We start from the raw sequence: 13,465 nt of genomic DNA, 5'->3' as shown, positions 1-13,465 counted from the left end.
ACAGACTGTGGCAGAGAGAGGTGTCTGCAAGGAAGAGAAATCTTGGTAATGGTCAGGCCAAGCTCTTTCCACGTGTACCCAGCCTCGCCCCTGGCCTGGGGACACAGTCCAGAGTGCTGCATGCATGCCTGAGCCATGCAGTCCGTCAGGCTTTGTGGTGTGGTGGACAGCCCCTTTTACTCACACAGGCACACAGCAGGCTCTCTGTGACCTTCTGACAGTCAGAGGAGCTGTATCAAATGAAATTGCTGATGCTGGAGCCTCTGATGGCCACCATATGTGGATAGAGGAAGTTGCTGATGGTATTGCACACTTTTATTACAATGGCCATGACAGCAGATTTCCTCAGTGCAGAACAATTTGCCAATGAGCATGGAAATCAAGAGTGAATGGACACCAGTGGGCAATAGTTACCTTCAGGCACCAGAAAAGAGACTGAGGAGCAGGCATGGAAGGGCAGGACTTAAAGGACGCAGAGATGAGGGTGACACTCAGATTTAGAGCAGTGCTTTACATGGAGAAGCTGGGACTACTCTTGTTCTAGGGAGGACAATGTGGTCTCATGACTGCCTGTGTTTCTTAGTATTGGCTTCAGAGACAGAGAGGTAGGCCAAAAAAGAATATTTCTGAAACCCCTCACCTATGAAGAGAGACAGAGAAACAGAGAGAGAGACAGACAGACAGAGAGACAGAGAGACAGAGAGAGAGAAAGAGAGAAAGAGAGAAAGAAAGAGAGAAAGAGAGAAAGAGAGAAAGAGAGAAAGAGAGAGAGAAAGAAAAGAAAGAAAAGAAAAGAAAAGAAAGAAAGAAGAGAAAGAAAAGAAAAAAAGAAAGAAAGAAAAAAAAAAAGAAAAGAAAGAAAGAAAAGAAAGAAAGAAAGAAAGAAAGAAAGAAAGAAAGAAAGAAAGAAAGAAAGAAAGAAAGAAAGAAAGAAAGAAAGAAAGAAAGAAAGAAAGAGACACTCTGCATGTGTTGCACTGCTAAACAGCATAATTTGGTGAAAAGACAATGCTATTTCCTACCTGCATGAGAACCAGGACCAAAATTCAGGCCAAAGAGAGGGGAAGTGCCTAAATTAGCCCAAAGGAAATGCCAACATCATGAATGCAGTTTAAACTTCTAACTCAAGGCTGCAGCGTATTCCCTGAGACTCGAAACTGACTCTTCTGTGCATCACACGCCTGATGCTCATGTATTTTTTCTGTCTTGTGAGTGGGAAATACATGGACAGCCCCTTTCTCTCCAGAGAAAGCTGCTCTCTCACCTGATCATAGCACCAGTGTCACTCTCTGAGCCCATCTGTCTTGCATGTTTTCCCAGCAGGGAAGAGACTCAGTGACAGTGTCAGAGAGGACAGGGTTTGAGGGCTCAGAAACTGCCCTAGAAAGTAAGAGCTGTGACTTGGAACTCGAGCCAGGAAGGACCTAAAGCCCAGACCAGGCAAGGGTTACAGCAGCTCAGGTGCTGCAGGCTGGCTCCTGTCACCCTGGGTCGATTGAGATACCCAAGCACAAACCCTCAGGTCACAGCCAGCTCTCAGGCCTGAGGGCAATTTAACAAATCCTGACCTGTTCCTGGGTCAGAACACTGCTCTCTGAGCACACTGCCTCGAGCACCTAATGGGCATCATGCTCCAAGTCAGCAAGTGATTCAGCTGAGGCACAGGGGTACTCAGGATGCCTTCAAAAAATAAGGAAGGTTATTCACAAAGTAGATAATTAATCTTAATTAAGTTCTTCCTTAAAGAATAGTATTTGAGTAGATTGAGGCATCTTGAAGGAGGTAGCAGTATCTTATCAGTGTCTCTTCATAGCTGATAAACTCCATTCAAAATTCAGGGAGCATTTAGGATTCACAGGAACCAACATAAATTACTTTACCCTGTCCCCTCCCAATGCTAAGAAATACTCTCATTAATTAAAATAAATTCCTCAAAATTTATACTATATAGGACAATCTTTAGTTTAAAAATCTAGAAAAACAGACAAAAATTGCATATTGGTAGCTATATTTTAAACAAACAAAAAAAAATCTTCACATAATAAATACATCTTATGCACATTAACTTCAAATTTACTTCAGAAAGCTATTTACAATATAAATAATTATAAATGGGAACACTTTGCAAGATATTGTTGACATAACTAAATTATATTTTCTACATTACATTCCAAAGGAAAACTACAGATGTTATGCTACAATGTCACTAGACCCTTTACATTGCAAAGCATGGTATTTGAAACACTGGCAATCTGAGTCTTTTTGTCCTTAAATGTAACCATTGGTTTAAAGCAAACATTAAATTCTTCATCATGTCTCAAGTGCTTTCTTTTTATTAGATTAGTATATTTTATGCATTGAAATATTTACCCTGGGAAAAAGTTGCAGTGCCCTAAACATACTTTTTCTCATAGACTTTATTTCCTTAGAATGTAAAGGTGCCAACATTTTGTATTGTGTGTAAAAGATTGTTTCTTGCACTTTGAAACTTCCCAATGGATCAGTAGCTGAAAAGGAAAATAATAAATGCAGTCCAAATTGCAATAAATAAAAATGTTTAAAATTATATTTGGAATCCTAGAACAAGAGGAAAGATTGAGAAATTTGTGTGAGAGGGGAGTTAAACAGGGAATGCAACCAGGAAAAAAACCCCTTTTTTCATCCTATATTTGATCTTTCCTTTCAAATACAGCTTTATAGGTGGAGTCATAAATTTACTCTATTTAAAAAGGGATATCTTCCTAAAAACTTAGAGCCAGATTTATCTATAGAACTCTTGTATACATAAGCTAAATGCTGCAGTGAAGTTTAACCTCACAGCATTTTGGTTTTTTTAATTAGTAAATGCTCTAAGGAAATGTGAAATTGAATCACACTAGTACTCTCACTGTTTTGAACAGAGGACTATTTCATTTTTCTGGTCTTCGAAATAACAGCTAAATCCTCAGCTATACCTCTAGAAGACTTTCAAAACACCAGACTGAAAGGTTACAGAAATTTGGGGTATTTTTTATTTGCTTTTTTTTGTTGTTGGTTTGGGTGGTTTTTTTTCTTGCTTCTCAGTGCACACAGCTGAAATATTTAACCATCAATACTAACTGCAAATAAAATAGCTTATGCTTCACACTGTGGAGCTATCTGGAGTTAAGTCAGTATACCTACAGGAAAGCATGTTCATCCACCATTGCTCCTAATAACAAAGCCTGTACTGCCTTAAGGCTCTTAGGTGCTTTAAGTAAACTTGCAACTCAAGGAAAGAGCAGGGCCTGAATCCATTTGCTGCCAGCCATTAACTACAGCCACCTTAAAATAGACATAGCCAGGTCTAATCCTGGAACTGTGTGCTGTAATCCCCATTACACACAGGTTTGTACGCAGAGGGTCTGAAACCAACACGTCTGCCACAGCCTTGTTCCCTGACTGAAAGGTTGTCTGACCTTTGGAAGATCCAGGCTGATTTTTCTGGGGGGGCTGGGCCCGTCCCAGAAATTATATGCCACCTTTTATTTTTTCCAACTCACTCAGCGTGCTCACATAAATGAACATATGGTGGTTAACATACTTAGGGACATAAATGAATAAATGCTGCAGTGATTAAAGGACTTTAAAAGAGCAGAATTTTACTGTGTAACCCACGGCAAAATTGCAGACAGATCAACAAAAGCCAATTTTAAAGCTTAAGAAATACTTTTGGGGCTCTTCAGCTAGGAGAGATGCACTCATTTTTTCAGAACATAAATGACCTCTTTTATAGAAACACAGCCATTAGAGTTATTATCTTCCATAGTTCCATACTCACATCTTGAGGTTTAAGGAAAACAGAATTACCAAACAGCCCTCAAACCTATTATAAAAGTCAACTTTCCTCCCCTTGCACATGCTAAGTAGCACCTTAATCCACAAATATTCCCATTTGAATAAATGGGACAAATTGCTGAGTAAGGTTCTTCTTTCAATTTAAGAATTGCTTTGCAAATTTGTCCAGAATCACAAACTCTATGCCCATGGGGTGAGATTTCATGTAAAGACTAGGGGTTTTTTTATTTCATTAAACAAAAGAGATGTACTAAGTTTGTAATGCACAAAAACCATAATGCACCATCCACTGACATCAATAAGAAATTGTTTGAAAGAGCTGTGGTCACTCTGTATTTGCAGTAGTTGCAAAATATTAATTTTGTGTTAATAGCAAACTAGTATAGTATTAGAGAAATTATGCAATACAGCAATTTATATTGTTTCTATTCCAAAACACAACATATATACCTTATTTAAAATTATAACCTTTAGCTAATGTGATACATTTGAAACTTATTTGCTTCAAATGCTGTGCATTTTTCAATTTTGCAAGATATTTCTTCCCATCTGATTTGGGAAAGGGAGAAAGATAAAAAAAGAGATTATATCCTTGAAGGATACTAAATAAAAATTTGAATTACATAAATATGTAATGGAAAAAATAAGCTTTATACCATATTGAAAAGCACATGTAATATGAGCTGCAGAGATATTATATGCTATAATTAAGATTGCAGACTTGCTTTCATGTAGCATGAAGCATGCAGAGTCTATGTTTGCAAAACTCAATGCTTTCTGTCAATTAAAAAGAAATTCCTGGCTATCTAAAGAAGCAGGTTAGCAAACAAGCTGACAAAAGACATCCATCTCCAGCATACTCTATTGAAGTGCTAAGGACTGCCGGTTGCTGGAATCCCATGAGGAGAGAGAGATTCAGCCTTGGCCTGTAGCACAACATGGCTGCATGTAGAGACATCTCTACTGATTTATTCCATTCATTACAGTGCATTTCTTGCCTTTGTAGTGGATTGGAGCTATTGAAAATATGAATAAATAGCTACAGTCTTAGGATCACTGTAAATAAGGATGGGGGACTTTTATTGCATAGCACACAGGCCTCTTTTCCAAGGTGAAGTCCTGCAGCATCTTATGCTGTGCCTGTTAGTCTTATAAGTCTTCTGTTTTTCAAAGGTGCCTGTCAAATGCAAATGCAGCAGTCACCAAAGTGTGGTTTCCTGGCCACTTGTGGCCATTAGACCACAGCCAGGGAACTGCAGCTGGCCTGCAGAACTCCATTGCCTTCTAAATAAAAGCTTGATAGCAAGCTTTGTGATCCCAAGAAATTTGAGTGCTGAGAAAACCCCATTCATTCAAGCAGTTTAGGAGACTCTTTTGAAGTACAAAGTAATATTGACAATTAGGTGCGGTTTTACATGTACTTGTAGGGATAGTGTGATACCATGTACCTCTATTCTAATTAGCTTTGCAAACTGTATTTTAATACTGTAAAATGAGACTCCAAGTACAAGTTTATTCATATCATTCATAGGAACAAGTGAAATAAATATGTATCCAGAACTAAATTTATCAAAAATACTTTCTTATTCCTATGCTTTAGGAATATATACAATTGTTGGGCTGAAAGAAGTCCATTTTGGTCCATTTCTTCCTCTGAGTTAACAGTTGTCAACGTTTTTCTTCCCCTCAATTATTTGCCTTGTTGTTATCTTAAAACAAACAAATCTCTATCTGCTTCTCTTTTTGACCTTCATTATCCATTTGGCAATGAATCAAATAAACTTCTTGCCAAATAATTTTGTTCTCATTTTGCCTTTGCTATCATTCAGTGCCCTGTCCCTCATTTCTGCCGCTAGTTCAAAAAGTTTTAGACCATTATTTATCTCTCCTCTGTGCAGTTTGGTGCACATCAGTGACATTACCCCTTACTCCTTTCCCTTACAAAGATGACAGACCCAGTTTATTTAAAGCTTTTATTAGATCTTTCAGTCTCTTTATCTTTTGCTGAGCTCTGCTCCACCTTTTTTGTTACGAGGTTTAGATAATAAAGACCAGACTGTGTTGTTCTCCCTTGTGTCCAACGTGCATTTCACCAGGAGCGATCACACTGCAGTCAACAAAGGTTGCTTATGGAGTAAGGTACTACTCAATTCAAGATTCACAATCTGCTTTGGAGTGATCAGGACTCTACACAGTATTCCAAGTTCAGAGAGGTAATTTCCTCTGCTTTCAAGTACGTCTCTACTTACGTGGTTTATAATGTTATTATTTAGCTTTTGCTTCTGATTAGTTTTATTTGGAAACAGTATTTTTAACCCACTCATAGCATGCTGGTTTATATTTAGTCCCAATGATGACTCAGACCCATATGTTGAGCTTCTGAATGTTACAAATTAAGCTAGTCTTAGAGCTAATCTCATTTTAGTAACCACCTCGGGGTCCCCTTTCCTCCACATTGGCATAAGAGGGAGCAGTGGTCCCTCCTGTTGCACTCAACTTTGGGACCATATAAATGCCATACAAAAAGGACAGGTCTAGCAATTGTGACTACAAATGCCCTATTTTACATTTTTAGCATATGTTTGCATTTATTCTTTTCCAATTAATCATTGTCTTTGTTCATGAGGTTATTAAAAATTTAAAAAAAGTTCCTCTGCCTCTTTTGATGTCTTGTATAACTCCAGGACAGGCCTTGATAATACCAGCGTTCTTAATGCAATTTAATTCCTTGGAACACTGATTTCCCTCTACTTTTTTATGTGCATATTGCTGATTTTAATATCCAAAATATTTTCTGATATTCATTAAATTATCTGCTGCAATCAAGAAGAGAATTTATATTTCTTTATCAAGGTCATGCCTGTTACTTCACAGAGTTTCAGACAGAGTAGTTATGATACTCTATACTCTCTTAATTTACTCCAAAACTTTATCAGAAGTTAGACAAACTGCCAAAGAGTTTTTACCTATTCTTAACTCATGTATTTTTACATTTATGCAACTGCATTTGTATTTTACAGCAATATTTCTATGATTCTATTGAGTTCCTTCTGTGTTTTAAATTAATTCTTAATTATTCAACCACTTTTCCTTATTTTATAATTATTACTAAATGGCATACTTAGCTACAGGGTTAAGTGTTTACCTTGGACCACTCCTAATTCCAGTCTATTCTCCCTGTTCCTCCAAGCAATTTTTTTCCGTTTCACTCCACTAGCCACCATGGGCAACCTTACAAAAACATGAGAACCATCTCCCATCTCTACAGCAAGACAAGCAAGCCCTTTGTGTTTCTCAAAACTACAGTGAGAACACCCCTTTCTTTTTAATACAGTAAACATTTGACCATACTAATCATAAGGACTCTTTTCAAATCAAGCATATGTAAATAGCTATGTTTGTGAGTACACAAGGACACAACAATTCGAGGAGTTCTCTCTTCTTTCTCCCTTTTTTGATCTTATATTGGTCAGCCATGGATGTTTTATACCATACAGCAGCACAACATACTTGGCCTTTGGGGAGTAAACAAATCACCAGAAGTACACATTTTGTTGTGTATTTTGAAGGGACACATCCCAGCTTCCTGTGTAAAAAGAGTGCATAGCAGTTCTGCTGCCTGGTATCTATGCAGTTCAGAAGATCTGCCCTTGGACAACACCTCTTACACAATGTGGATAAATTGCTCTGCCACAGGTACTCCCTGCCTGAACCTCTTCTATCCTTCTCAGCATGCATGGCACCAACTTTGCATTGAACTCCATTTACTCTAACCCTGCATGCCAGTGCATTTGTTTTTTTTCCTTAAGTAATGTGTTTTAACTAACTTATCCCCCCAAACCTTAGGTTCTTCTTTCTAGTGCACTGTGGTATGGGAAATGCTGGTAAGGACAAGGGCGTGAAAACATAGAATATCTTCCAATTAGATCTCAAAGGTTATTTTTTTAAAGCGCAAAAGTTTTTAGAAAAAAAAGTGTCAGCTTCCATTGGTTATTATAACAGATGTTCCCTTGTGTCCTTGTGCTGGATCTTGCTGCATCCTTAAGTGAGAAGTCACATCAAAGTGAGATCCATTACAGCCTAGTGAATAGTTTCTAATTGTTTCAGTGTCATATAGATGCTCCAGGGCATATCCAGTTAGTGTGTAAGCATGCTTATCAAAGTACTGCCTGTGGGAGCTGTAATAATTTGGAGAGGCTGCAGGGTGGTCTCCTTGGGTTTGTTGAGGAGACATGTCTGAATGCAGGTAGTCTTTAGCAAGTACCAAACTAGATTTTGATATTCGATCAGAACTGGGGCTGCTTATCCTAGACAGTGCTGTGGGGCTGTTGTCGTAGTCATTTTCGTGTGGGCTCATGATCTTCCCATCCCGCTGCTGGATGTGTTCACAGGGAGGAGTGTTGGCAACTGTTGGCACGCGGCAGACATCCGCCGCCAGCTGCTGCTGAGGGTAGCTTGCAAAACAGATAGCGTGCTTCTTCCCTGTGCCATTAATGGACACCAGCGGGTCAGGAGTGGTTTTCCGCAGCTGCAGCCTGCTTTCTTCTTCTTTAATCATTTGCTGGGTGGCTCTAATGAGAGTTTCAATTTTGCTGGGCTCGTGCGGACTGTTCTGGTACTGCTCGGTACGGTATCGGTCGCCTGACTCGCTGGCAGAGCCAGGATCGGGTGAGCTAACAACACTGTCCTCATCCCAGTGTCCTCTTCCTAGGAAAGAGAGAAAGGAGACAAGCATTGAGGTTTAAGGGATCTTGAAGAACATGAATCTGAACCTAATTCCACACACAGAAAATCAAGTCAGAGGTGGGTCATAACAGTCAGCAAAAAAGACCCCTTGCTTTTCAGTGACAAACTCTAGTTTCCAGAGTCTCCACTTGAAACAAGCTGCACAGCTGATAATATGCAAAGAGACCTAAGCATCTCAGCAAAGGTATCTGGTGCCGCCTGATACGCTCTTGGGTAGCCAAGTACCTGGATAAGCCCTGCAGGTATGGAAGCAACTCGAAAGCAACTCTTTTGGAGCAGCTAGAGACCAGGCAGGATATCCTAGGGCACGTCAAGGTGCCATCAATGCCAGTGTTCAGGCCCCTGGCCCCTTACTACCTCTTTGCATCAACAAGGTCTGAGTGGATTGGGTCCATAGTAAAAATAAAAATCTCAGAGAATTACAAATGTACAACATTCCAGCCCTTCCAGGAGTTCAAACAAAGACAGCATTGAGAAATATCTTGTGGTTATGTTGAGACTTGATGCAGGATACACAGCAATAAATAACCACAAGTGGTAAGGGAACTCTTCTTCAAAAGCTCAAGAACCTATAGCTGTTAGACAGGGACACTGTAAAAATGTGATCTCATATCCCCATGTATAAATATTTGCTTTTGAAATGGGAAATATTATGGCATTCTTACCTTTCTTTAAAAAATAAGGCCCATATACATATCAGACAAGATGTTCAGCTTGCAAGTAGCTGAAAGGACAGAATCATACCTGTCAGTGCTCACCAGAAAGAAAGCAAGTGGCCCCAAAACCTGAATGGTCAACATTATGATAAAGGGTTTTATTTGCTGAGATGCTTTCCTGCAGGAGGGCCTGTGTGTGACTTGCACGTGTTACTTATCGATGCCTCTGCCTTGGCATACACAAAGTCCTCTTTGGGGATGAACACTTTGGGTTGGCTGACCGTACTCCTCAAAGCAAACCCATTTTCAGACTAGCACATGAAGTTTCCCCTGTTTTGTGTTGGGTCAAGGCATACAGATCTGTTTGGGTTGCAGACCAATACCATTGCATTGCAGAGTACACTAGAAAAATCAGTGATGGGCTTTTGCAAGAAAAATATCCTGCCACTGCTGGGGAAGTACTGCACTGTGGGCTATCATGGACATGAATTTATCCTTCACATCCTCATTTGGACCCAAAATGCCAGGGCTAGTCAGATTTTTCCCCCAAAGCTACGCACAGACTGAAGACCTACTGAAAAATGTAACACTTGACATAAAAAAAACCCCAACAAAACAAACCTGCAGCATCTGAAATTACAGCAAAGCCAAACAACACACTATGACCAAATTATGTTACCCATTTGGGTTAATTATTCTTGATAGAGATATGGAATTAATATCTAACACTTTTCCATTTGTACCTCACTATGATATTTCTGTGTTCAGCAAGAATTATCATGCATAAAATTTGCCAACAGATTATCATAATTTGCTAGATTCTCTTTTTTTTGGGAAGAAAAAGCTAGAAAAACACAAACAGGGCAGAAGAACAGAACAGACACAAGGAAGGAGGCATGTTCTCACAGGAAAAGTGGAGAACAGTTCTCATCAGCAAAATTTTCTGGTTTTTTTCTCTGGTTGTATTTCCTGGAACTTGCTATTTAATAATTTTTTCTAATCTCAACATAATTTTCCTCAGATTGGAGCAAAACAGAACAGCTCTTTTTGTTAACAAAGCCTCGTTCGGCAGATCAATGGAATAGTACTAATGTAATCTGCTTTTATGAGTTCTTTAGAGGCAACATTTGTTTTGAAGGACCCTTTTGTGGAAAAACTTTTTTTTATCTTGCAGCCATTCTTAAAACCTTGAATTCTGACTTTAGGGCCTGCTACTGTCTTCCAAGACTAAGCCTATAATTTTGAAACCAAGGACCTTTTGGACTTTTCCAAACTCAGTATCAGGCTTTCACTGTGGTTTTTTTATTAGCTTCAGCCTCTGAAAATATGTTAATGGACTGAGTTGCAACCTGTCAGAAACTAAACAAAATTTCAGGCTTTGTGCTGAAAGGATGGAGAGATTTAAATTGACTAAAAATTATCACTGAGGATAAATGTCTAAACCAAAATCTACTGTCAATTTCAATAGCCAACTTTAAAAAAACATCAAATCATGCAGAATCTAATAATAACCAGTAGGGGAAAATGTCACTCAGAGAACAATTTTTCCAACAGTTTTCAGGATTTTTTAATATCTAGCTTGGATTCACCTATAATTTTTTGCTAAATGTATTCCATCCAAAGAGTCTTGATCCTAAGTCAAATAAAAATCCACTTTTCTATCAAGTGGATAATTTTGATAATATTTCTAAGATCATGCTTAAAATCTCCTCAGTCACATTTTTCCACCTTAATTTCACAATGAAAATAGAGCAAAACTATATTTTTCTTCATATAAACCAGACTACAAAATTCAGCTCAGCTTGAATTTTAAGTATCATCTCCGCAGATGTGATCTCTGAGACAAGCACATCCACCAAAAGCATCTCATTTGCCGCCTTTCACATAAACAGCTGTGTCTCCGTCGCACTGCTTTAGCTGAGATGGTGTCGCTTCTGCAAATCCTTGTTACGTCTTACCATGAATCCTGTGCACTGACGTGATGTGGGGCATACTGTTCTCATACGCTTCTCTGCTCTCGGGGGACGACTTAGTCAGAGGCAAGGCTGAGCGAGAGCCCCACCAGCTCTCCCTTCCCGGCTGCGGCGTGCCAAGGAAATACCGGCCAGCTTCGCATCTGCCTCCCTCACAGGCCTGGCTGTGGAAATGCCTGTCATCAGCCAGCCTGGAGTGGTCCAGGGCAAAACCGTAGCAGAGCGCGCTGCGGTCTGAGTACTGTCTGTAGGCACAGGAGACGTCGTGGGGCTGGGAGCTGGCTCTGTCCGCGGGCTCCAGGAGCTGTGGGGAGGCCGTGTCGGTCAGGGGGCTCCCACCCCACTGGCTCTCGTGGTCAGACTCGGATCTCTCCGTGTGAAACCCGGAATACTGCAAAACAGGAGAAGCAGCATGGGAATTACCACGCCTGGGTGAAATCCGCACGTAACTGCGCTGGGGAGGCAGGGTGTGTATGTGACAGTGCGCTTTTTGTGAGCGTGTCTGCACCTTCTGATTGGGCTCCTGGTCCTTTCCTGTACAACACTCTGTAATGAGCTCACAGACGACAGGACAGACCTCCTGAAAATCTAAAACATCCCATGTCGGCCCTTAACAGCCATCTCCTTTATGATGTGTAATATTAGGCTCAGAAACATCAATGTTGCAATTCAATATATTTTTAGTATGTCCAGGTTTTTCTTGTTGCTTTGAAAGCTGTGCTTATGCTCAGCCAAGGTGCTCCAATGCACTTCAGCAAAACACTTCCAAAAGGAACTGAAATAACACTGCTCCTGGAGCATTCTCGCATGTCAAATTGAAACCGAATGTATTTGAAGGATTTTTTCTAAGGGTTCACTCTCTTTTTCTCATATTTTGTTTGTTAATATTTTTTTCTTACTTGGAGTTGTATCTTTGAACTTATTTCCTCTTATTAGGAAGGAAAAGTTGGCACCACCAACAATTTTAAAAGCTCTAAAGTGATGGCAGATAGGTAGGAAGCTAAAAATCCCAGCTCTGTTGCAGTACAGGAACAAAGGAAATCCAGAAACTATTTGCCAGTAAAGGTGAGTGCTAACCAAAGCAGGCAAAATGAGCATTGTTTGCCCTCACTAAAGCAGGGTCCTCCCAACACAGAAAAGCAACTAATAGGTTGTTGGAAAATTAGTCAGGACAGGAACATGAGAATTTGTTTAGAGAGAAGTAAGGGTTAAGTTAAATGTCACAGATTTCTAGATATTCATATTCATATGCTTCCAACTTTTAGATACCTTTTGGGAAAGGAAAAGAATGTTTATTAAACCCCCTAGGATTTAGCTATCTCATTTTTAAATCTTTTTATTTATTGGAACTGTCAAACTTCACGGAACATTTTTAAATCAATTTCACCCATGATTATGGGCTGGGATGAGACCAAAGCTGTACATGCTCACCTCTTCAGTGCTGCACACTCATGTCACAAATCAATGTATTACAATATGAAACCTTGGAATTCTCCCATTCCATCACTCACCTTCCATATGCCCACTCTGCCTTTGCTTTTAATAGGCCTAACATAAGGTTACCTTCCTTTTCATTAGATTAAGTTGCTATGAAACTCCTCATTATCAGCCAGGATCAAGGTTTTATGCACTTACCAATCGAAAGTACTTACCAGATGTTTGACTTAGAGAAACCTAAACCATGTGTGCAACATCAGTGGAGTTTCTTGGGTATTGGGCATTTAATTTAATTGGGCATTGCTTCAGTATTCCAGTTTCTATTTGTGAATACTGTTTAGGTTGTGAACATGATAGATTTTTTAAAGGAAACAAAGAAAGGGTCATGGCTTTGAAGAAGTCAATTATATTTTGTTATTAGTTGTCAGAAGAGTATCCATAGGCAACAAGCCTACCAGTAGACGTGGAGGAGGTCAGAAAGTTAGTGCCACCATACTCATCACAAAGGTTTAGAGATGAAAGGCAAAACATGAATTTTCATGAAGGTTAGATAGTTACAGAGCCACAAAAGAGCTCTTTTAAATGCCAGTAACTCAACATACACTAACTAGGAACTTTGTTCAGTCACCACAGTGTTATTTTCATCAAATGGAGCATCTGTCTTTTCTATTATCCTTTCAGACCTAACATTTACAAACTGCTTAATCACAAAGACACCTTCACAAATAACAGCTGAATTATTGTAAGCTTTTTTACAAAAATGTATTGTAAGGTTTTTTACTAAACAAAAATTACTGTAAGCTTGTTTACAAAAAATGTGATAAAATTAAGTTTCCA

At 39.4% G+C, this 13,465-nt stretch overlaps 1 protein-coding gene across 1 annotated transcript in view; it reads right to left on the bottom strand.

Annotated features, from left to right (window-relative positions):
* Positions 1–2,314: 2,314 nt before the first annotated feature.
* The window catches only part of SIM1 (SIM bHLH transcription factor 1), a 50,790-nt gene continuing 39,639 nt past the window's right edge, over positions 2,315–13,465 (bottom strand). Inside the window, exons 10-11 of the mRNA XM_064707228.1 lie at positions 11,177–11,582; positions 2,315–8,523 (exon numbers count right to left, since the gene is read on the bottom strand). Coding sequence (XP_064563298.1) covers positions 7,793–8,523; positions 11,177–11,582 — 1,137 coding nt within the window. The 3' untranslated portion in view covers positions 2,315–7,792. The remainder of the gene's footprint in view (positions 8,524–11,176; positions 11,583–13,465) is intronic.

This window comes from Zonotrichia leucophrys, chromosome 3, assembly GCF_028769735.1.
Source record: "Zonotrichia leucophrys gambelii isolate GWCS_2022_RI chromosome 3, RI_Zleu_2.0, whole genome shotgun sequence".
In the NCBI taxonomy this organism is placed as follows: Eukaryota; Metazoa; Chordata; class Aves; order Passeriformes; family Passerellidae; genus Zonotrichia; species Zonotrichia leucophrys.
Note: the sequence above shows the minus strand (reverse complement) of the source record. Positions and strands in the feature narration are given on the sequence as shown.